This window comes from Cygnus olor, chromosome 17 (genome assembly GCF_009769625.2).
Source record: "Cygnus olor isolate bCygOlo1 chromosome 17, bCygOlo1.pri.v2, whole genome shotgun sequence".
Taxonomy (NCBI): Eukaryota; Metazoa; Chordata; class Aves; order Anseriformes; family Anatidae; genus Cygnus; species Cygnus olor.
In genome coordinates this window covers 4,998,990-5,020,659 of record NC_049185.1, presented here as the reverse complement: position 1 = coordinate 5,020,659, position 21,670 = coordinate 4,998,990, and the positions used below count along the sequence as shown (strand labels likewise).

At 44.0% G+C, this 21,670-nt stretch overlaps 1 protein-coding gene and 1 long non-coding RNA gene across 4 annotated transcripts in view; one reads left to right on the top strand and one right to left on the bottom strand.

Moving 5' to 3' along the window:
- SPECC1L (sperm antigen with calponin homology and coiled-coil domains 1 like) overlaps positions 1-14,936 on the bottom strand; it is a 65,521-nt gene extending 50,585 nt beyond the window's left edge. The window contains exons 1-2 of one of the 3 annotated variants that reach the window (XM_040577134.1): positions 14,754-14,936; positions 1,950-2,139 (exon numbers count right to left, since the gene is read on the bottom strand). In XM_040577134.1, coding sequence (XP_040433068.1) covers positions 1,950-2,102 — 153 coding nt within the window. In that variant the 5' untranslated portion in view covers positions 2,103-2,139; positions 14,754-14,936. Of the gene's footprint in view, positions 1-1,949; positions 2,140-14,118; positions 14,478-14,753 lie in introns of those variants that run through there. The other 2 variants (XM_040577133.1, XM_040577135.1) reach the window with 2 other exon arrangements.
- On the top strand, positions 14,890-21,465 carry LOC121079618. Its single transcript, XR_005825108.1, has 3 exons — positions 14,890-15,133; positions 17,322-17,520; positions 19,387-21,465. It is a non-coding gene; the product is annotated as an uncharacterized LOC121079618 (long non-coding RNA).
- The last annotated feature ends 205 nt before the right edge of the window (positions 21,466-21,670 follow it).

Below are 21,670 nucleotides of genomic sequence, written 5' to 3'. Positions count from 1 at the left end.
GAATTGAAGGTTGGTATAGTATTGTACCCATGTATTTCTATTTCTTAACAGCTACAGCTACCTTTCATTCAAAAGCCAAAATTTTTGTGTATCTCTATGCACACTTACTTTGGGGATTGAATTAAGTTACTGATTATCTACTGCCAGCCATGTTTCTCCCTCCCCTCCATGAGATGATAAATGAAATTTATAAAACACACACTAACTCATCATGTCTAAGAGAAGATCCTAAAAGCTTCTATGAGGAAAACAATATGCCAAAAGCTTAATTGACAAGATCAAATATTGAACTATGTGAAAAATGATTTTAAAAATAATACAACTGGTTATTGACACTTCTTTCAAGCCAGGAATTATACATGTGATTTGACAGTATCTATAAGCCCCAAAACATAAGCAACTAACTTTGTTGTGTAAGTACAGAACACTCAAAGGAGATAAAGTCGTCATTAAGTCACACAGCTGGCACAACAGCAGCTTAACAAGTAAAAGAAATCCAACTGTATGAGTAAGCCTGGCTGTAACACAAAGCAGAGATAAGTCTTAGTAATTAAGGGAAAATTTTTTATTGTACCTCAAACATACAATAGTCATAAATTCTAATCCAACATGCAAGCATTGCCAGAAGTGTTACTAATATAAGAAGTGAAATTGTGAAAGCATACTGGGTCAAATTTCTGTAGCGTTAGATCATCCTCCTCCTTTACCTCACCGAGAGGCATCACATAAACCCAGTAAGTACACTACACAGCATTTTTGCTTCCGTATTCTTTGGGAGATTTCTAGAAATGCAAAATGAATAGTGTCATCAACCACCAAAAGATGATTTCAAGTTCAGCAAAATTGGATGGCAGGGGTAGAAGGGGCACACAGGGAGAAAAATCTAGCCAAAACCTGGCTCGCGAGTTCATCAGCTGCAATATGAACCACCACTAACCATAACAGAGAAGCAAGACTGTAAGAAAGGGACACACCTTTTGACTTTGGTAACTCTGCATAGCTATTACAGAGAGACCTCAACTATTACCACTTCTTTAATTCTAGGTCTTGCCAGTTATTTAAACAGCCTATCTGCCTTCCTGTAGCTGATGGAGGCTCCGGCCCCAGTTGCAGACACCAGCCCTTCTGCTCGTCCTGTTGGCTCTCTCCAGGGCAGCAGAACTGCCGTAGCTCTGCACACTGGGCTGCAGAAGGGCAGGAGAAGGTGAGTCCAGCCACGTTTCCCTGCCAGGAGCAGGGGGCAGACCAGGCAGGCTCATAACATCATCCAACCCAGCAGTGTGTGCTCCCAGGTTTTAAAAAAAAAAAAAAAAAAAAAAACACACCTTGGTATGTCTTATTTTATTTGGTTGTTGAAAACGATATGCTCCTAAATCCACTGCCCTGTTTTGGTAATATAAGAGAAAACCTCTACCTTTGAACCTGTTCTAGGAGCAAGAACCAACTTGTGCAAATTGAGCCCAAGCATTACTTCTCACAAAGAAAGCCCAAAACAGCTAGAAGAATGCAGCTGCGCTGACCTGACACGGATCACCGAAGTCAAGAAGCTTCTCATGTTAAATACCTCATTAGTTCTTTTTTCAGAATTAGTACATAGCTCTTATCAAATCCCATTAGTCACAGACACACCATTCAAGCATAACACATGACACCACTAATAATGCTCATCTGAATGCAACTTCCACTCTGCTCCTTTTGCAGAACGACTAAGTTCTGCAAAGTATATTGCTTTCCATCATCGTATCACACATTGCAAAGTGAAAAATACAGCACCAACGCCACACAAGATCTTATCACCCTGCCCAGCGCTGTGTAGCTAGCCAATTCCCTCCGGTTACCTGTGTAACAAATCTCTAGCTTAAATTGCACTAAAGACATGCCTTAAAATTCTACTCTTAACTCTTTATCATCAAAACTACGAATTACCAGAATGTTCTATTAGTTATTACCTTCAAAAGGGATGCTGATGTCCCGGTTTTGGAGAGTTTTGTTACTGCAGACAATGAGGAGCCGTTCTCTGGTTTGTTTTTTTCAGTTGTTTGAGTTTTATTTACTCCAGGCACTTTGGGCACTGAGCCAACACTCCTGCTTGCTTTCTTCATTCTGGGTTGTCTGTTTATGATGCATTTACAAACAAATCTGCAAACAGAAAGAAGTGTTAAATATAAAACACATACAAAATGCAACATAGTTTTATAACACTAAGTTCAGAATAGCAGTAAGGACCACAAACTAGAGCCAAACAGCATATGTATGTGACTGACCAACTTTTTTTTTTTATTGTTGTTGTGGCTTTTTTTGCCTTTTTAAAAAAGGATCTTTTTTGAAATTTTACTTCATTTTTTTCTAGTTCTTTCCACAAATGGCACTGAACCAAGGATATTTTATAAGTGACCCGTGTTACTAAGCTCGCTCGTTAGCTAGCAAAAGCAAGGCTTATTAGGACTGCAATGTTCCTTATTTCTGACTGTGGGAAAGAAAATACCGTGGGAGCATTCAGGCAACAGACTGACTACCAACAACACTGGATCTGAGAAAAGATTACCAGCAGCTTGATAACTAAAGTACTGAGAGAGTAACAGCAGTTGCAGAGAAAGGTGTTATATAGAAACTAAAAGATGAAAAACTCAGATTCCCTGAAATCAGTTACTATTAGCAGTCACGTTAATAAACACATAGGAGTTCACGTGTATTGAATTCAAAATTTAATACTATTCAGATGATCATGAGGGCTCTCTCCAAGAAGAAACCAGAAGGAACCCAGCGTAGTCCGCAATCAGGTCACTTGCGTGCCTTTGCCTCCTTGCCTTCAAGTGTTCTGCAGCAGCAGACAACTGCCAATGCCGGCATTCCAGCCATGACGAAATAAACTAAAGCATCAAAACCAAAGCTGACTTTACACAAACTTGGAGCAGCTGCAGCAGACATGAACAGGGCAGTTGTCCCAATAACTGCTAATTCCGGAAGGCAGCCGAAGGAATGGCAGAGGAGCTGGCAGCCGTTGCTTGAAGCATGGACTACAAAAAGGACTGGACACATCAGGCTCTTCTTCCCTCTTGCAAGAGTGGGACAGCTGGCAGCTGCCTTCTTCATCTCCCTGCTGCCAGAAGGCAGAGGATGGAAGATTAAGAGAGGAAACTTCCACTCCCCTTTCAGTCTGACAGACCCTGAATGGAAGCAAGTGATCCAGTTTCTCTGAGCCCCATATCCTGTGGCTGATTAGAAACACAAAACACATCTAGTTCTTTCCATCTCTTAAAAAGTGAAGCATTTCGAAGGCATGAAAAACAGCCTGATGACTGAGTGCAGGAGAAGTGCTCCACGAACACGGTGATCAGGACTAATTCATTATGCTAAGATAATTACACTGCACATGCTCCTCCCTCCCCAGCACCACCTCAGCTGCACACAAGCATATTTTAAGCCTGACTTTTCTCAAAGTCAGTAAAACTCCAGCTTTGCATCTTCAGACCCCTACGTGCCATTAACGCAAGCAACAAGAAGTCTCATTTTAAGGCACTGAAAATATTTGTTTATAGCTTACAGACTCCCTTTAGCTCTGAAAGCTGACATGAACCAACACAGAGGACTTTGCCTGCTGCTGTAATTTCATCATCAGAATGTCAAAAATGCACCAGTCCTGCCATCCTGCTACTGGTAACCAGAACGCCTTCGCAGAAGATTAAATAACAGAGATTATTTGAAATGAGACACTCTAAAAAAGCACCGCTATACACAAATATTTCTACAGAAGCTAATATTTATAGGTAAGTTGCATTACAAATGTAAGTTGCACTTACATTTCTTGCCTTTTTCATGTTTAAGAGTCGAAAACTTACATGTGCTTTTGATCTTACTCAATTGAGAATTAGAACTGGAAAGACCAAAGAGGATGGCGAGTTCAGTAAAACCAGCACCATCACTAACAATGAAGGGTATTTTTAATGCTCTACAGACTACATAAAAACAATTGCCCATAGCACACTTGAGAAATAATTGAAAAAAATTCAGTGCACAGCTTGTTGCGAAGCTGACCGCACTTAAAAAAAAAAAAAGTTACTTCAAAGAAGAAAACCTGCATAGAAGCAGGAAATCAGAGCCCTTGCTTTCGGGCAGCCCTGAGAGCTGGCAGAGCAGTGCCACAGCGTGGGGGGCGGGGGGGCACTCAGATGGTAAAAGAGGCTCGGCCGGGGCTGGGCACAGGGTCACAGAACAGCCTGGGCTGGAAGGGACCTGCAAGGGACCTGCCACAGGCAGGGATGTGACCCACTCGGTCAGCGGCATCCAGTGGTTTAACTCACTAGCATCCAGTGATGTCACCCAGAGCAAAGCAATTTAAATAAGTGAAACTGAACACAGTAACTAAGTGTAATCCTAATGTTTCACCACAGTGTTAAAATAGCCATTAAATATCCCAAACTCTGACACTGGAAAAGACTTCTTGTGATTACTGAAACTCAAACTTGGAAGACACTAGAGGACAAGAAGGGTCAGTACCCCTGCCCCTCTGTTTCTCCCAGAGAACTGAGCTCTTATAGTTACTTTCTTACTGAAAGACAACTTTGTAATTATAGCTGAGTAACTGCAAAACAGAATGAAATGAGTCCAGACCCTTACCCTCGAATAGGGACAAGGCATCAATTAGTATGACAGATTCTAAAAGCGTTTGCTCACTCAGGCTCCTAAGTGAACATGTGACCTCCTGGTGCAAACTTCTCCTATCCCTCCTTCTCCATGAAGGAAAAAAAGGAAGGGTTTCAGTACTGAAAGCAAAGACACCAATGTTGTTGAACTGTAAGGGAGAGAAGCCCTGCTTCACCCCATTTCTCAAAAGCCCTAAGCAGCACTGCAGGCAAAGACCACCTTCACGCTCCCAAAGAAGAAAGCGTTGTTTGGAAAGCACAGCATTAAGAACCAGCAGCAGATCTGGCTATCAGCACAAAGCAGTTGCCCAACGCTACATTTAAAATAAGAAATAAGACGCTCACCGCCCAACTCAAATTTTCTGAAGATTACCACACAACACTAATAATTCAGATCAGAGCTAAAATACTATTTCACTGTTGTTTTAAAGAGCCAGTACTGCATACAGACCTGCAGCCTGTAACATGCCCTAGGGAGAGAGGAGGAGAGACTTCCTCTGCCTTTACACATGCTCCCTCCCACCTCTAAAAAACAAACACACAACCACCACTACCCAAAAACAAGAATGCAAAAGTTTAAGACTAGAAAGCTGCAGTGGCATTAAGACCTGCATCTCCACGGGAGTCCTGAGAGACTTGGGGGAGCGCACCTCACCACACCGCTAACCGAAATACTGATCCGTCAGCAGACACGAGACGTTTCTGTGACACATTTGATTAATGCTGCCATTACAATACCAATTACAGAATTAATCGGGCTGGAAAAGAGCCAAAACAAGCCCAAACTATCAGACAGAAAGACTGCATTCCTGAGCTGCAGTGTAACCGTTGCCTCTAACCTGTATCCTTTCCCGGAGGTCTCTCTTTCCACAGCACACATGGCAGAGGAAACGGCAGCCGGGCTGGCTCAGGAGCGTGCTCCCATTGCTCTGGTGAGGCATGGGAAAGCAGCCCTACGTTTTATACCGAGAGCAGCACGGCTCCATAAATAATAATTTGAAAGTGTTTTGCCCAATGGCACAGCTCTGCTCTTCCCTGTAAGCTGATCTGAGGCAGCCTCCCCAGCAACGCCAAGTGCTGTCGGGGTTACTCTTACGCACGCCCGGGGTTTTTAGCAACCCCAGCGCTGGAGGTAGTGGCAGGGGTGATTTCTTCCTGGGATCATTTCAACCTCATCCATTATTTAATAAGCTTATTTATGCAAATCTTGTTGTCACAAAGATAAGGCTTAATTACAACAGAAAAATAAGTTTCCTGTGCCTGTAAGGTAAGAGAGCATTAAACAGCACCAGCCTCTTGCCACTCACTGAAAATGCTTCATCAAGAGGCATCAAGCAGTTTTATCTATTAAAAAACTCTGATTTACTAAGAAAATGGTAAATAATCTCAGAATCTCCTTCAAGAATTCCATAAAACTACAGACAAGTGATCCACAAATTTGAGGATAACAAGCCTTTTTGGAAAAAATGAAGAACAAAACAGATATCCAAAATGCAGAGGAAAATATGTATCTTCAAACCCAAGAGCAGCGGACTCAGTATACTCACTCTCTGTTTGTACAAATTCTTTGGTTTTGATGTATTTAGGCTGACAACTTTTGCCCAAATAATTAGGGAATGACATTTTTAGGCCACTTCCACAGTCCCAAAAGGCAGAAACGTGAAGAAAAGATTACGCAATATAACCCTTTCAGCCTCCTGTAAAATACAGATTCAGAATTTCTTCAAGAAAGCACAATCGCCAGCAATTCAATGCCTGGACCATGAAATAAGCTATGTACCACGAGGCAGAGTTTGCTGCATTCACAACGTCCCCAGCTCTAAGTCAGCCTGCAAGCTGCACGTGCCACAGCGATGCCCCTTGCTCAACGTTTCCAAAAACACGCTCCTTTAACCACTGGATTTCACAAGCCCAGAGCAAGCAGTGCGTGTGTTTTACTGCTCAAGCTGGATTCGAGACTCCATTTGCAGGGAGATGAAAGTTTGCTGATGCTAGGGTTACTTAGGATACCAAAGGTAAGAGGACACTGTGTGGAATCAGACACGAGACTAAATAAAACCAGCAAGTAAAATCAGATGTAGGTATCTGCCTCCTGGGGAAGAGCAACCTCAGCTTCGTATAAAAATATGCTCTGAACTAACCAAAACTGCTCAGCGAGACTTTGGTGTTTCGATTCACAGCTTCATGAAAGCGTCGGCACAGCATTTGGGGTAAGCCAAAAGAGTAAAGCAATTCCCGGAATTACTGAGGACGTAGTACAGAGCCCTAAAGCAAACATGGCACTCAGCAAATCCATCTCTTGCCCATCTGCCCACGCTTCAGTTGGTATGTGCGGTTCTGGTCCCCTAACCTCAAAAAAAAGGATTTCTTACATACCTGAAAGGGGTCCAGCAAGGGGCAAAAATAAGATCAAAGGCACCTAACAGCTCCCATGAGACACCTCATGGCGAATATGACAAACAGCCTATCGAGCCCCCAGTGGCACCGAGAAGGCGGACGGGGGCTGGCTGCTGACTGTCTCCTCCACTCCTAAAGCTAAGGAGCAACTGCTGAAGAGCCAGGCTCAAAGAGAAACAAGCTGTATTTTAGTGCAGAATGAAAGGGTGCTGTGGCTGCAAGAAGCACAAGTAGAAGGGGAGACTGGACAACACAAGGAAGAGAAATGCCCTAATGGATGCTATGCAGCCAGAGCCCAGAAGGCTCCGAGGGCATTCACAAGTCCCCCCGGTGGGAAAGCAGCCAGGGCAGGAGGGAGGACAGAGGGCTTTGGGTTTTTTCCTTCTGCATCCACCCGCAACCTCGGCTGGACCCAGAGCACCAGGTGGGATGGATCCCTGCTCCCGTCGGGGCGGTTCCTGCTACATTCTTATGCCACGAGGAAAACAAAGATGTCAGTGATTTATGGGTGCGACAATTTTGGACTAACTGCTGTAGGTAGTTATTTAGAGAGGAAACATTTTCCTTTTACTTTCTATCTTAAAAATTCAAGAGAGTCTTTAGAATTTTCCATTACAAGTCGTGGAATTGAAAAAAAAAAAAAAAGAATTCTACCTTTAAGCTGCATTATACTTATCCTTCACTGTTTTCAAGCCACATTTACTATTGCTATTTTTCTTTTAAAACAGAAGGGAGGAAAGAAGAGAGCTTTGGGGAAGAATTGGCTGTAATATACCTCAATCCCTCTGCTCCTTGTTTGGAGAAAACTGCAGGACTTTAACTGCTGTGAGCAATGTGTAACCGTTGCAACGCTTCACATTCCAGACAAGTGACAGGAGCAGCTACAGAAGGACTCCCAGCTTCTGAAGCGTGCTCTAAAAAAGCCTTTTCATAACAAAATTAAATGAAGTCTTGTTTTCAAGCTCCTACTTTAAACAGACATTATTTCAAGCCACTGCTGAGGGGAAAAAACTGTTCATCAGCTAAATACAGCTGGTTCTTCCCAGTGGTAAAAAATATTCCTGTATCTGAAGGTGGTGGCCTGTGTGTCCCTTACAGTGCAAGCCGTAGGCTTCAGTGGGCAGAACATGATAAAGGACAGAAGGAGGGAATATAATAGGTAGAATATTAGTACAATAGTTTTGGCTACGTTGTCATTTTTCACACCTTTTTGTGAAATTCACAGCTGCATCCCAATTTTAAGCTGTGCGTGAGCTGATGATGCAATAGGTACCTATTTCCTGGAGAGCAACTACACCTCTGTGTCAGATGTTAAAGGTTTAAACAGACTTCGCAGAAATACCAGCCTTCTCTGTAAAACTCTCAGGTTAGTATCCATTAAAATACAACTATTATTTGGGCACTGTACGTTTTACGGGGAAATAAATTAACAAACACAAACTTCCTGGCCAAAGGACTGGCCACCTTTAACTACAAAACCAGCTGGTCTGAAAAGTGATACTTGGTCAGTTGTCTGCTATCGCTCCCAGCATGCTCCGGAGTTGACTGTTATTACAGAAATCAATGAGCCTCCAGTTACAAAGGGGCACTTCTGGCCACGTAACCTTAGGTATAAATCACGTTCTTTAACCAACAATCATGTTCCCCTGCACACGTGGAAGTTTTCCTCCTGCTGCCAAGGAAGTGCTTTCAAAACCAGCAAGGAGCTATCTTAAAAGCCCAGCATTTGGCAGAATGGCACAACAAAAGGTGCACGACTAACACAACAGCTTCATTTTGTTCCAAAGTGACTAGCTCAGAGGACATTTCATTGCAGCGCGCTCATCTCCGGCACAGCTGTACCCAACAGTGCAGGCTACAGGAGGTGACCAGTGGTGGCCTCTTCCCTTCTCTCTGCTCAAACCAGCTGAGCTCTGGCATTAACAGCTGCAGCAAAGCCTTCAGCAGCATAAAGGCCATCGGGAGAAGGACAAAAGGCAATGCCGTGGCTCCCACTAGAAAAAGGGGGACAGAACGCTACAGGATGTGCAATCAGCTGAGGAGCTACATCAGTGACTCCCAGCACAAGTATATTACAGGAAAAACCTGTAAGAGAAGTGAACGAATTCGACCAGATCCCATGTTCATCCAAAATACCAAGTCTTGAGTTTGTGCAAAACCAGTTTCCAACTTGGTTACAGCTATAAATCTGTTCCTACCAGCTGCTGCCTAACGCAGCCCCATCGTGGTGGTTTTCTATTGCCTCCGTTTCGGTAACTGGGAGGTGACTGGGTGCTCTCCACATCCACTTCACCGCTGCCCTGGTCTGGCAACATTCCTGAAGGCACTGCCCCAAGAAAAATAGAGCAGGACAAGCATGCAGAGATGCATCACCTGAAGGCCTTCACAGCCCCCAGGGGCTCACAGCTGGATTCCCAGCCCAGGACTGTCCTGGTCTTGGCTGGATCGAGAGAATGGCCCTGATGGGAACAGCCCACCCACAAGCCAGCCCTGCAGAGGCTGGGGGAGGGAAGTGTCTTCTGGGGATTGCTTAAGCCAGTCGTGAAAATAATTTAATTGCACCCTGCCACCAAAAGAGACAGTCCCACCCCTTCCTCAGTCCTCTCCCTGGTTTCTAGAGATCGTAACTCATTTTGGATGAGCTCGTTTTTCATCAGATCAGGACTGATCTGACTCACCTTATAATTGCTAGGCATTATGCAAAGGAAGCAGCGGGACCGTGGAACTGGGAACAAGGAAGACTCACCCCTTCGAGGACAGTAGCCCCAGACTGTTTTTAATTCAGTCTCAGGCTGCTGGGCAGAGCAACAGTCCTGGTGGAAGTGAGCCTCTTGCTGGTGCCCAACCACCACATCCCGCGTCTCACTGTTCTGTGGAGCCACACAAGAAGCTAGATGAGGAAAGAGAAGCACCAAAAGACAAAACAGAGACCACCAGAGGGTGCAAAGACCAGCTATGTGTAGGCGTGAATTCTGTGCTCCGACCCACGTCCTCCCTGTCTCCGAGACCCAACGGCAGCACACTCATCACTTCGTTTTGAAACCTTCAGGCTTGCCACACAGAGATGAGACAGAAATGCATGCAAATCCTTCCTAAACAGCCCGGTACCACTGGGACAGGAGCATTTACCTACCTCTGAGTGGAGGCCTGGAGACATGCATTTGAGTCATACAGGAGAGAAGTGTTTGGGACAGGTTGGAGTCCCCAGTCTGCAGCCACTCTTTTCCCCCACACCCGGAAAAGAGGATCAGATACTGTTTCTGTTCTACGTTTTTGTTCCAAGCCTTCTGGAAAAGGGTGAACACTGACCGGTTCACGGAGTCCTGCTTCCCCGGACAGTTTGCTCGGCGGAGCAGCGAGGCACTCTGCACAGGGACGGCAGCTGTCGCTGGCAAAAGCACTGAACAGCCACCATCAGCGGGGCATCCCTAACTGATGTGACTGCTGGCAAGCCAAAACACCACCAAATGGCAAGTGCCTGGCACTTCAGCACTCTGCTTTGTGAAACACTTCCATGCTAGTTCATAGAGAATCTCCTACACCTCCGCTTTCTGTGGCAAATCTCTGACGTTTGGCTGAAGGCCTCAGAAGAGTTTCCCCATTCCCTCCAGTTAACCAAAATAATTTGAAGCATCTAAATACTGCAAGATCAGCTAGGGATATCTTAAGTGGAGACCCTTCCACCTAAAAGGTGGCAATCCCTGTTTAAGCAATTTGGAATAAGGACATTGCTGCTGGCTTCACCAGTAACTGAAGGCCTCTGTCTTGCAAGATGCAGTCTTTCTATTCAAAAGTCTATCCTGATGTCACTGTCATTTTTTTTTTTATCACATTTACAAATCATCAGTCAAGAAATTTCATGACAACTTCCAGCAACTATACCTATTTAATGCATCCACACGTAACTGTCCATTTCACCCCAGCGACTGCAGATAAAATGAGCCCTGCATGACTCTGTCACTACCATGAAAAAGATCTCTTTTTGGGAAAAAAACCAACAAACAAGCAAAACAAGAAGTTCAAGTGAGCACAGTTCCTCTGCGATTGCTACCACAAAGGAATCCTGTCGCATCTATTCCTCCAGGGATTTAAAGGAAATATTGACCATTAACTAACTATTCACAATGCTGGGTACATTTTAGAGAAAATCAAAATGAAAAAGGAAAACCAATGTCTGCAGAGAAAAAAAAAAAATTAACTGCACCACAGATACTACTTTAAATCCATACCCATTATCAAATCTCAGTATCATTTACCTTGCTAATTAAAATAAAGTTTGAGCTCAGTACAACTTGGCAACTCGGTGAAAATAAATATATGAAATCCTATGGCTAACTGGAAGAAGCCAGGCTCCGATACATCACTCCCGTAAGCGTGTCTGTGTCAGTTAAGGCTTGTCCATATGAACACTGCCAATGTTTTAGCAACGCAGAGGAGCACGCTGCAGGACTCTCTCCAGCACCAGCTCTCACACAGCAAAGAAATTCTGCAGCCGAACTTTCAAGAAGGCTCCCTCTGCCAAAACCACCATGTGTGCTTTTAATTAAGATTGTATAGCGAGTTGTATTGAGCACACAGAAACTTTCAGGGAGTGTTATATGAACGTCAACCTCTCGGTCAAGCTCTACGTCCCCCCAAAATGCATCCCCATCGGAAATCATTATTCATTGCATGTGTACGTGCAAAATACGTATCCTACACTGGGTAAACAGCCAAAGTCCAGAAAGTATTTTCAGCATCAGAAAAATACCAATACTTGCAGGGTGATGTCATCAAATACATTCACTTTTAACACTATCTGAATACTGGAAGGTAGATGTTCAGTTTATTTTCCTAAATAAAAGTGTCTCTATATATACCAGTTAGCTTGATCATTAGCAAAAATAAAATTAGCTCAGAATAAAGTAAGCCTGATCTTTCCTAAGTGTCAAATCAAGTCTTAATGTAAAAGTTTAAAGAATATTTTCTCTCTTTAAATTTTGATTGAACGTATTTACTACCGTTTCATAAGTTAAAAAAAAAAAAAGAAAGGTAGCTCTAAGTTCAGATTTTCGTTTTTATTATTTTAAGGCACCAAAACCTTGTAGACTTTTCAAAATCCCTTTAGAAAGTCTCTTTTTAACTAATTTCACCATTTGTTTGTGAACTACTCTTCCTTTTTGTCATTTTGGAAGCTGCTGGTTCTGCCTTTTGTGTCTGTTCTTTGCAAAATTAAGTTATCCTGAGACATTTATTTACAACAACAAAGATCAAAAGTTCCAGTGTCCTTACATTAAGGGAGTCGTCTTTCCCCAAGAAAATCATGCATGTGTGTGAACACCCTAACGATGAATTATTTATCTGCTAAGAGATAGTATCCTAGGATTACTTTCTGGCTGCATTAAACTGGTAAGTGCTCTAAATGGTGGCTTTCTCTGATCGTTTCAGTTGGAATAAGCTCAAAAGAAACAAGTAATATGTTCCTTGTGACTAGTCACTTCAGGCTACGATTAAGCATATAACTCAGCCTCTTACACCCGCTTATTTTCCCTTTTTCAGTATAAAGACTAAAAATAAGATCAAATGGGGTGATTTTTAAAGTTGGGAAGTAGAAGCATAACATTTCTTATGCTGTTTTTCCTACTGAGCAATAGGGATTCCGTCATATTAATAGTATTATACGTTCCTAAAACTGGATCCTAGTTGGCAAGACAGGCTCCAAGGCTGCAAGATCAAGGAAAAAAAAAACTTCTGAAGTACGTTAGTGAAAGAAATTTCCAGAATGTGTTTTTTCTCTCTCATGGTACCACTAGAGCAAAAAGGGCATACGTTTATTTCCCTTCATCATGTTATTTGTTAGTATTTATTTATTCATACCTAAAACATTAATTGTACTGAGTAATAGATAAGATGATGTACAATGACGTTTTTGAAGCATAAAAATAACAATTCCAACACGAACTTAGACAGAAACTTATCAAACTCATTGGCTATGCCTACGTTAGTAATTAAAAGAGGCCAGAGATCGTTTTCCACTCCAAAGGAAAACTTGCACAGCTTGATCTGTGACGTGCAGCCAAAACCCTTCCCCCTGCCCCATCCAGGAAAGGGTGGCTGCGTCCCACACCCACGTGGAGAAGCCCTGGTGCATGCCACCTGTGAATGATGCCCAGGCAACACTTAGGAAGATACTGGCAGCCCTGGTGCAGCCACGCCAGTGACCAAGCTGACAATTTACCAGCATAAAGATCATGTGCCAGACCTCAGCCTAACACCCAAGTCATCTTTGATGGGCTACCATGGCCATACCAGCCATTAAGGAGAACATCCGTGCAAGCCTCTCCTCAGGCCTGATGGAGAAGCTGCCTTTGGCAGCGGTCCTGGAAGGCCACAGGGATCATCTGCCTTTGAACAAGGAAGGAAAAGGGGAACAGCACTGCGCTGCTACGCTGCAAAGTGCAACATGAAGTGCAATCCATGAGAGCCGCAAATCCCTGCGGAGGTTTGCCCACTGTGATGCTCCACCATCGTCAGGTTCTAATAAAACAGCCCTTCATACCTCTCAGGTAAGAACACAGACATTTTATCAACGCCCAAACCAAAATTTGCATCCACACATTGCTCCACGTCTTGAGTAGATAAAAGGATTGGGAAATGTGGACTGCAGGGTTTAACTAGATGGCACTGTATTTAACAGAAAATGGGTAAGTTTAAACAATTCAGATGAGATGTTTTGTTCTCCACAACCATGTCTTGTATTCAATAAACAAAAAAAAAGACATGCTTTTTCAGACATATGAAGACATCTGAAAAACGTAAGTCTTCCTTTCTCTTCCTTCACACCATCCACCAGCCTAGAAGCTGATTTTTCCACTAACAAAATTAAGCAGCATTGTTACAGGGAACAGAAGAACACTCCGGTCTCAGTTTCTCACTTTTAATCTCAGACTGTTTAAAATTAAGTGCTCTTTCCCTTTTTATTAGTTACTACCTAATTACAATCCACTGGAGGAGGGAGGAGGAACTGTACTTTTGAGCTACCGGACTACGTTACGACCCACGGAGCGTTAAAAGCAGCCACTGGGTTCAGCTCGCCTACCTTTCAGCAGCCAAAGTCCATACCATTAAATGAGCAGGAAGCACCAGGTCTGTGTTTGTTTTTGGGGTGAGCAGGGCTTGCTCAGGCTACATCCTCCGGCGGAACCTCCGGCTCTTCCCGACACTCTCCTCCCGGAGGAGCCGCAAGCAGCGCGCATTTCTGCCCCAAACCAGCAGCTTCTCGGTCCCCGGCCCAGCCACCCCCCGCCGGCAGGGCGGCGAGATGCTGAGGGAAGCCCGCAGCTCCCGGAGCGGCAGCACCGCGTTATCCCCCCGCGGACACGGCCCGGGGAGCTCAGCCCGCGGCTCGGTAACACCGCCCCGCGCCCGGCCCTCCCCCTCCCCCGCCGCCCGCCGTCACCTCACGGCGCCCGGGGGCCGGGCACAAAATGGGCGACGGGGAGGGGGCGGCGGGGCTGTCACAGCCTGGGGGCGGCACGGCAGCCCCTCAGGGCACGGCAGGGAGGAGGAGGAGGAGGAAGAAGAGGAGGAGGAGGAGGAGCCCGGGCCGGGCGGGAAGGGTCTCCCCGCGGCGCTGAGGCGCGGCCCGAGCCCGCCCCCCAGGCCCCGCCGCGGCCGCCAGAGGAGCCCCCCCCCCCCCGGCCGGGCTGGGGGCCGTGTGGGCCCGGCGCTTACCGGGAGCCGCCGCCTCCTCCCCGCTGCTGCGTGCCGCGGGCCCGGCCTGAGGGGAGCGAGAGGGGAGGGGGGGATGGGAGGGGGGGGGGGGTCCGGGCCGCGCGCGCCGCCGGTGGGAGGCGGAGGGGGCGCGCAGGGGCCGCGCGGGCACGGCACGGACCCCTCCGCCCCGCCCCGCCCCTCCCCTCGCGGGCGGGGACGCCGCACTGCGCAGGCGCCAACTCCCCCCCCCCTCCTGCCTACTGCCCCTCCACTCCGGCGCCAAGCCCCGGCTGGAGGGGAGGGGGCGCGCGGTCAGGGGCGGCGCATGCGCGCTGCGAGCTTCGCGCCTCTTGAGGGGGGGGGGCGCTGGGGTGTCTCGCGCCGCACCTGAGGGGCAGGTGGGAACGGGGTCTGGGGGCTTCACCCTGCGCTAGCCCGACGGGACAGAATTACGTTAATTGCGTTAATTACAGCCTTCCCTAGGAGCGAGGAGTAAATGGAGGCGGTTGTAGGGAATGGCTTTGTCTCCTCAGATTACAAGAGCTGTGTGAACGCAAACTTCCAGGCTTGTAGCTCCTTCCCAAAGGCCGACGTTTGTGGCTCATGGCTATGAGGGACGTCTGGTTGTTGTGAATACCGAGTGGCTGCAGTTCATAAACTCAAATTACAGCGTTGGCGCTTTGGTGGGAGGTGTAGCACGGTCTGTATTTACGGGCATTGGCTGGAAAGCGCTATGAGCACAGCAACTAAGAAAATGTGCTGATGGGACACATCCCTGTGAAAGCTTCCCCGTCAGGAGTTCTGTTTAGCTCAGACCATGGTGTAAAGCCTCTCTCCCACCAGCAATTCAGCTGTTTTATCAAAAGAAACACTTTGGTACAAGATTGCATCACAGCCTCTCCCCTGAGGTACATTCCTTCCTCAAATTCGTAGTGCTGCAGATCAGTGAGGACAAGTATAATTTACAGTCCCCTTGTTATCATGGGTGAAATTTAATTTTTAATATTGTAAATCAAAGTAAATGACATCTAGATTTCATTAGAGTTCCCTTTAAAATTGAGATGATGTTTGCTTCCAGATGTTACAACATAGTTTGATTTACTTTGTGAGGAAAACGTTCCTATTTATCTATTTATGAAACCGGTCTTTTATTTAGATGCCCTTCCCAATCCATTTCTCTCAGTCTGCCCCTCCTTAGCTGGCAGGGATTCCCTTGGGAGGTTGCTGCACGGACATGGTTTGCTTGTTTGACATTAAACAGCTCCTTTACACTTCAGTAATATTTCCGATTTGGGGTTGAAACGATATGACCAGTGCCATTCCCGTAGGTTTTTCTGATCCATGACATGTTCCAAAAACTGTTGTTCTATGTTTCTGCTTTTGGAATGAATCTCAAGGGTTATTGGGGCCAGCAGGACTAGAAGTGATTGTCCTTTTTTACATGACACTGGTGAGGCCACAGCTCGAGTGCTGTGTTCAGTTTGGGACCCTCACTATGAGAAGGACACTGAGGTGCTGGAATGCATTCAGACAAACAACGGAGGGTCTAGATGACAAGATGTATGAGGAGCAGCTGAGAGAAGTGGGGTTTTTTATAGACTGGAGGAGGCTGAGGGGAGACCCCATTGCTCCACAGCCACCTCAAAGGAGGTTGTAGCAAAGTAGGGGGCAGTCTCTTTTCTCAGGTTACAAGTACTAGGGTGCCAGGAAACGGCCTCAAGTTGTGCCAGGGGAGTTTTAGATTGTGTATTAGGAAGAATTTGTGGAGAGGATGAGGCATTGGACCGGACTGCCCAGTGAAGTGGTGGAGTCACCATCCCTAGGGTTAATTAAGAGTTGTGTGGATGTGGGGCTTAGGGTCATGGTTTGATTGTGGACTTGGTGGTGTCAGGTTGATGGTTGGATTTGATGACCTTAAGGATCCTTTCCAACCTAAATGAGTCTATGATTCCAATGACAGCATTACTTCTGTATTAGGGAATGTGAAAAATGTCTGTAATTGTTTTGTGCAATGTATTTCTCACAGCCCACAAAGTTCTGCTTTCTGTTTTCTAGCAGGAAACAAAATGTGGTTCATTCAGCTCAATGAATTAATGAGCAAGCTGCTAAATGACAATGCGTATACCTAATATCTAGTTCAGGAACTTAAAAGGACACTGAAAAATAAAATAAAATAAAAAGAATAATACTGCAGCACTATATCCTGTAATGTGTGCAAGAGCATTCCAACTGTCTGTTAGGAAAACTTTCTCAGTGTAGTTATGCAGTGGATTAGATTGCCCAAGAGGATTACAGAATCTCCATAATTGGAGGCTTCTAACAAAGAGCAGACAAATGCCTCTCTCGGGAGCAGGGCAGGTACAGCCGATCCTGTCTCAGACCGATAGCTATATGCTGCAGGGCTTCTGAGCAGCAGCTACCTCAGGGCAACCTGCTCAAAGCCACAGGAAGCAATACAAGTGCTGCCTGGAAAATGAAAAGCCACCTGCTTAGGAGTGGACTCTGCAGCGATTTGCAAGGAACATCCACAGTTAGGCACTCCTGTGTTGTTCCCCACCCTGAAGTCTTAATTCTTTCTTGTTACAGAGAAGCAGTTACTGTAAATAGCTACCAGGTGAATTTGCTCAAGCTTGTGCCCTGAGATTCAGCTTACGCTAGTAGCTGTGCTGCTCACCCAGGGTCTTCAGATGGCAGAAAGGAGCTAGGAGCAGCTGAGAAGCACACACCTGGTAATCAGTGAAGAGCTTAATGCAGCACGAGCATGGCTGTGTAAGCAAAGACCCTGGTAAGGAGCCAGCACTAGGGGTAGGATGCAACACCTTCCAGGCTCGCTCAGGGGTATCCTGGTAATATTCAGTGTGGTAGAACTACAGAAATAGGCTTTCTAATTGAGTGAGGGTCATTTTGCAGAACAATTCCACGTTGAAGCTATGTGAAAACTGTTTTGAAATTATATTACACAGATACACCATGGGCAAGAAGTATTAGTAATACTCTCTGAGTTTCCCCTTCTTTTCCCAATTTAGGGGTGGGCATGATGCATTTTTTCTTGACTTGCATCTCATTTCAGTGTAGCTTTAACAACTTTTTTTTTTTCTCTAATTTGGATATTGCATTTGAGACATGACCTTGTGATCCCAACTGGATGAGAATCAGTTTATGAACTTTCAATCAGATATTTATTTTAGAGGGGTTTATATTTTAAACTAATTTGGACTTTATTAAAACATAAATGTACTTTAATTACACTAATTATTTTAATAACATTTTATTTAAATAAAGCACAGAGAGAACTTGATTTAAATAACAGATTCAGTTTCCACATTGGTTACTACCAAACGCTAATTTAACGTAACATTTAAAGAACCGGAGGCTGAAGCTGATTTCTTAGCAAATATGTAACTACAGCTAACATGCTCTGCACAAAGATGTAAAGTGATGGGGTTTGAGACTGGCTGCATTTTGAGGGAGTACTCCTACAAAAGGATTGATACAGACCTGATAACATACCATTTTGCCCCGCTACTTCCTCCCTTCCACACAAGCTGTTTGTGTATGTCATAATTGCTTTAGTCTAATTCAGCAAGAACCCTGTACTAACCTGTAGCTTTTACTTAAGTAAGACAGCTTTTACCCTGTAAAACATAAAATAGCTTTCATTTTGAAACACCAGTGGTAATTTCCTTACCTCTAGCAAACTCAATCAAATGCAATTGACACATTCAGTTTAATGTAGGCCCAGTTTTTAATTAAATAAGACCCAAAGAACCTGACAAACATAGATACAGGAGATTTTATTTAACATTGTGTACAAAGAAAGGCTACAAACGCCTTAGACTTTTTTCCCCCAAGTACAGTTTTTGTGTCCCTTTCTCTTACCACTTATCTCAGAATATTAAAAAAAAAATAAATCCTGAATTACTATTTTTTCCCCTTTTTTCCCCCCTTCCTTTTTTCCTCTCTTCGGGCCTAAACTGAAAGATGTTTAGCAGTACAGTTTCAACACCTTTCTGGATTAAGCTATTAGGATTAGGTTTTCTTTTCAAAAACAGAGCACTATGATACTGAAGCACTGACAACAGCAGTATAAAATGTCAAAAACAGACTCTGTAACGTGGTAGAGTTAAAACAATGCCAACAATATTAACTCTGAAGAAATCCAAAATTATCCAAACAATAACAAGTTGCTTTTCTTCTACACCTGATAATTTAGCACTAATTATATAATTTAATTGTATTTATATTTAAATAAATAGTCTTATTATCTCCTTTCATTGGAATTCTTCATGGATTATAAACACTTGTAATACTAGAGATAAGAACAAACTACACAACCTACATAGGCAAGAGAAGGCTTAGTTTTATGGTTTTTTGCTAGACAGACACAGAAAGGACGACATTTCACAGTGTCCTGCTGTGAGCTCGTACTTAAATTCACCATTTCATTGTGGTGTTCTCAGTCATCTAACAGGAAGATTCCTTACCCTCTTTTTGCTGCCTTGGATAGTTCATTACCACTTTTAGTACTGATATCCCACCTTTTGAAAGATCTGTTCCTGCACAGGTAAGTTTTATCCAGGATTCCAAATTACTTAGCAATTCTACAAGTTTTTGCATGTTACTCTGAAGCCTGATGTAAGATTTCTCCTAGGCTGTGAGAAGCAGTAAAGAAGAGACCAGGGAGTGAATACATTGGAAGAGGCTGTTGTGAAGCAATGTTCTTCTGCTATGGCAGCATTTACATCGCATTACTAGCATATGGGAGAGTTTTAAGGTATACATCAGTTTTCAGCAACTTCTGTGATTCCTAAGGTTAGCGTAATCCCAATTTCTCCCAAAATGGGACTAAAATGGAGGAAATTTGAGCTTGTCTATGTAGATTGGGTTTTGATAATTCAATTAGGCACTATAAAGAAGGAACTGGATGAGTCTTATCCCATAATTGCCTTCTGGGCCTCACTCAAACTGCCCCAGGGGAGACACGAGCCTCTAAGGACCAAGGCCATCTGCTCACTGGTGGGCTCCACCCATTGCGACACTCCTTTTGGGTTATCTGCGGGAAGCTGCTATATTCTCTTCCATACATTCACGGTGGCATAAACTGGTCTTGTAACATAAATCATTTTGCAGATTAGAGAAATGATTAATCTGTAGAATGCCTTGGAATCTCAGAACATCTTACCACCGGGGAAAGAGATTGTAATTATTACGCAAACAAAAGTTCTTGTGGAAAATCCAAAAATAATTCTCCATTCTGATGAACAATTTTGACAAGATGATTTGAGCATGATTGCAGTTACAACCAAGCAGTAAAGCAAACACTTCTGCTAGGCTTGGGCACTCTGTAATCATATTAATTGAACAGGTGGAAAGAATAGAATCTTATTTATACTTGCAAAACAGGCCTGCACAAGCCCAGAGCTTTAGCAGTACTTGGTACATTCTGAACCAGAAGACTGGAAATATTTTAGTTTCCGTAAGGAATAGCCCTGCTATAAACTGAACCTCCCGCTGCGGTGGCTGTTTCTACAGAATAGAAGACATGGTTGCTGTTGGAAAAGGAGGGGGTCTTTCCTACTGAAAAGTGAAATCTGATAGTAGAAAGTAAGTGACAAGACAAGTATTTACATGGGTCACCTGCATGCTTTTACAGTTGTCTCCTCCAATTCTGCTATAACGTGGAAACACAAGGAGAATCAACAGTGGCGACAAACTAAGCCATTTAATAATTTTCTAATTCTTGGCAGTAGCATTTATGTATTTGCTTCACCTAGAAGGCCTAAATCGAGCAAAGGAGGAGAATCAAGATAACACATACGCTCCTGTTTGCTTTGGTCCTTCTGTTTCAACCACTTTATCACTATAGTATGTTGTGGTATTCTAGCCTGCAGCCCAGAAGCAGACTTTAGCTTAAACTATAGTATAACTTCCTGGTTTTGTTAGCATTTTCCTTTGCAGTGGTGTTTCACCTTTGCTAATACATGGACTCTATTGCTCCTCCCTATCTATTTCCACAGGCGAAAAAATGCAGAGAGCAGGTGATAAGCTTTGCTTTCTTAGCACTGAACTGTGAATTTTCAGTAGCAAGAAAGGGCTTGCAGCACGTCAGAACTGGGAGGCTACAGTGGCTGAATTCCTAGCGTTCCTATATTAATGTTTATTTACTGGCAAGATAGTCTTTGCTCACAGTTATCTGGGGCACAGGCCTTCTTCTGTAACTTGAAAGGAGAATTTGTGCTCTATACAGTTCCAGACGATGTAATCCGAGTGATTCCTAATTATATTTTTTTCCAGTTGTGCTTCGTTTAGAGCTTCTGTTGATTTTAAGGATGATGCATGTACTTAATTCTGAACATTCATTTCATTCTAGTTCAGAATGGAGAATTGCTAATACTCATTTGAAAGCTCCAGCATCTCAGTTGCACGTACCCTACGTTAAAGGGAGCGGACAGTATCAGATTTATTTTTCAGACTACAGTACTATCAGAATGTTAGCAAAGCTTACAAAGAAAAACATACCTGGACTACAAATTTTAAATGGAATGAACAAGTTTCTGACTTACTAACTACACCAAAAATTTGATTTGTCTGATCATATCTACTTGTCTTTTCAGATTTTTCTTCGAATGAAGCAAATCCCTTAAATCTAGCATGAATGTATGAATCTTCTGTTACTGTAAGTCCCTGCATTCTTGAAATAAAGTCAAAAGGGAATGGGTAGAGGCCGTTCTTACAAGATTTTCCATTTCTTCCTAAAATTTTTGTAATAACAATGCCACATCGTACAATATTGCCTCAGTAGATCAACAAGCACTGAAACAAAAGGAAGGATTAACAAGTGAGGAATCAGAGAGGGTTGGTTTGTTGTTTTTTCCCATCATATTTTAAGTATCTTTAAAAGCCATGTTGGTCAATTTACATTTTATACATATTTG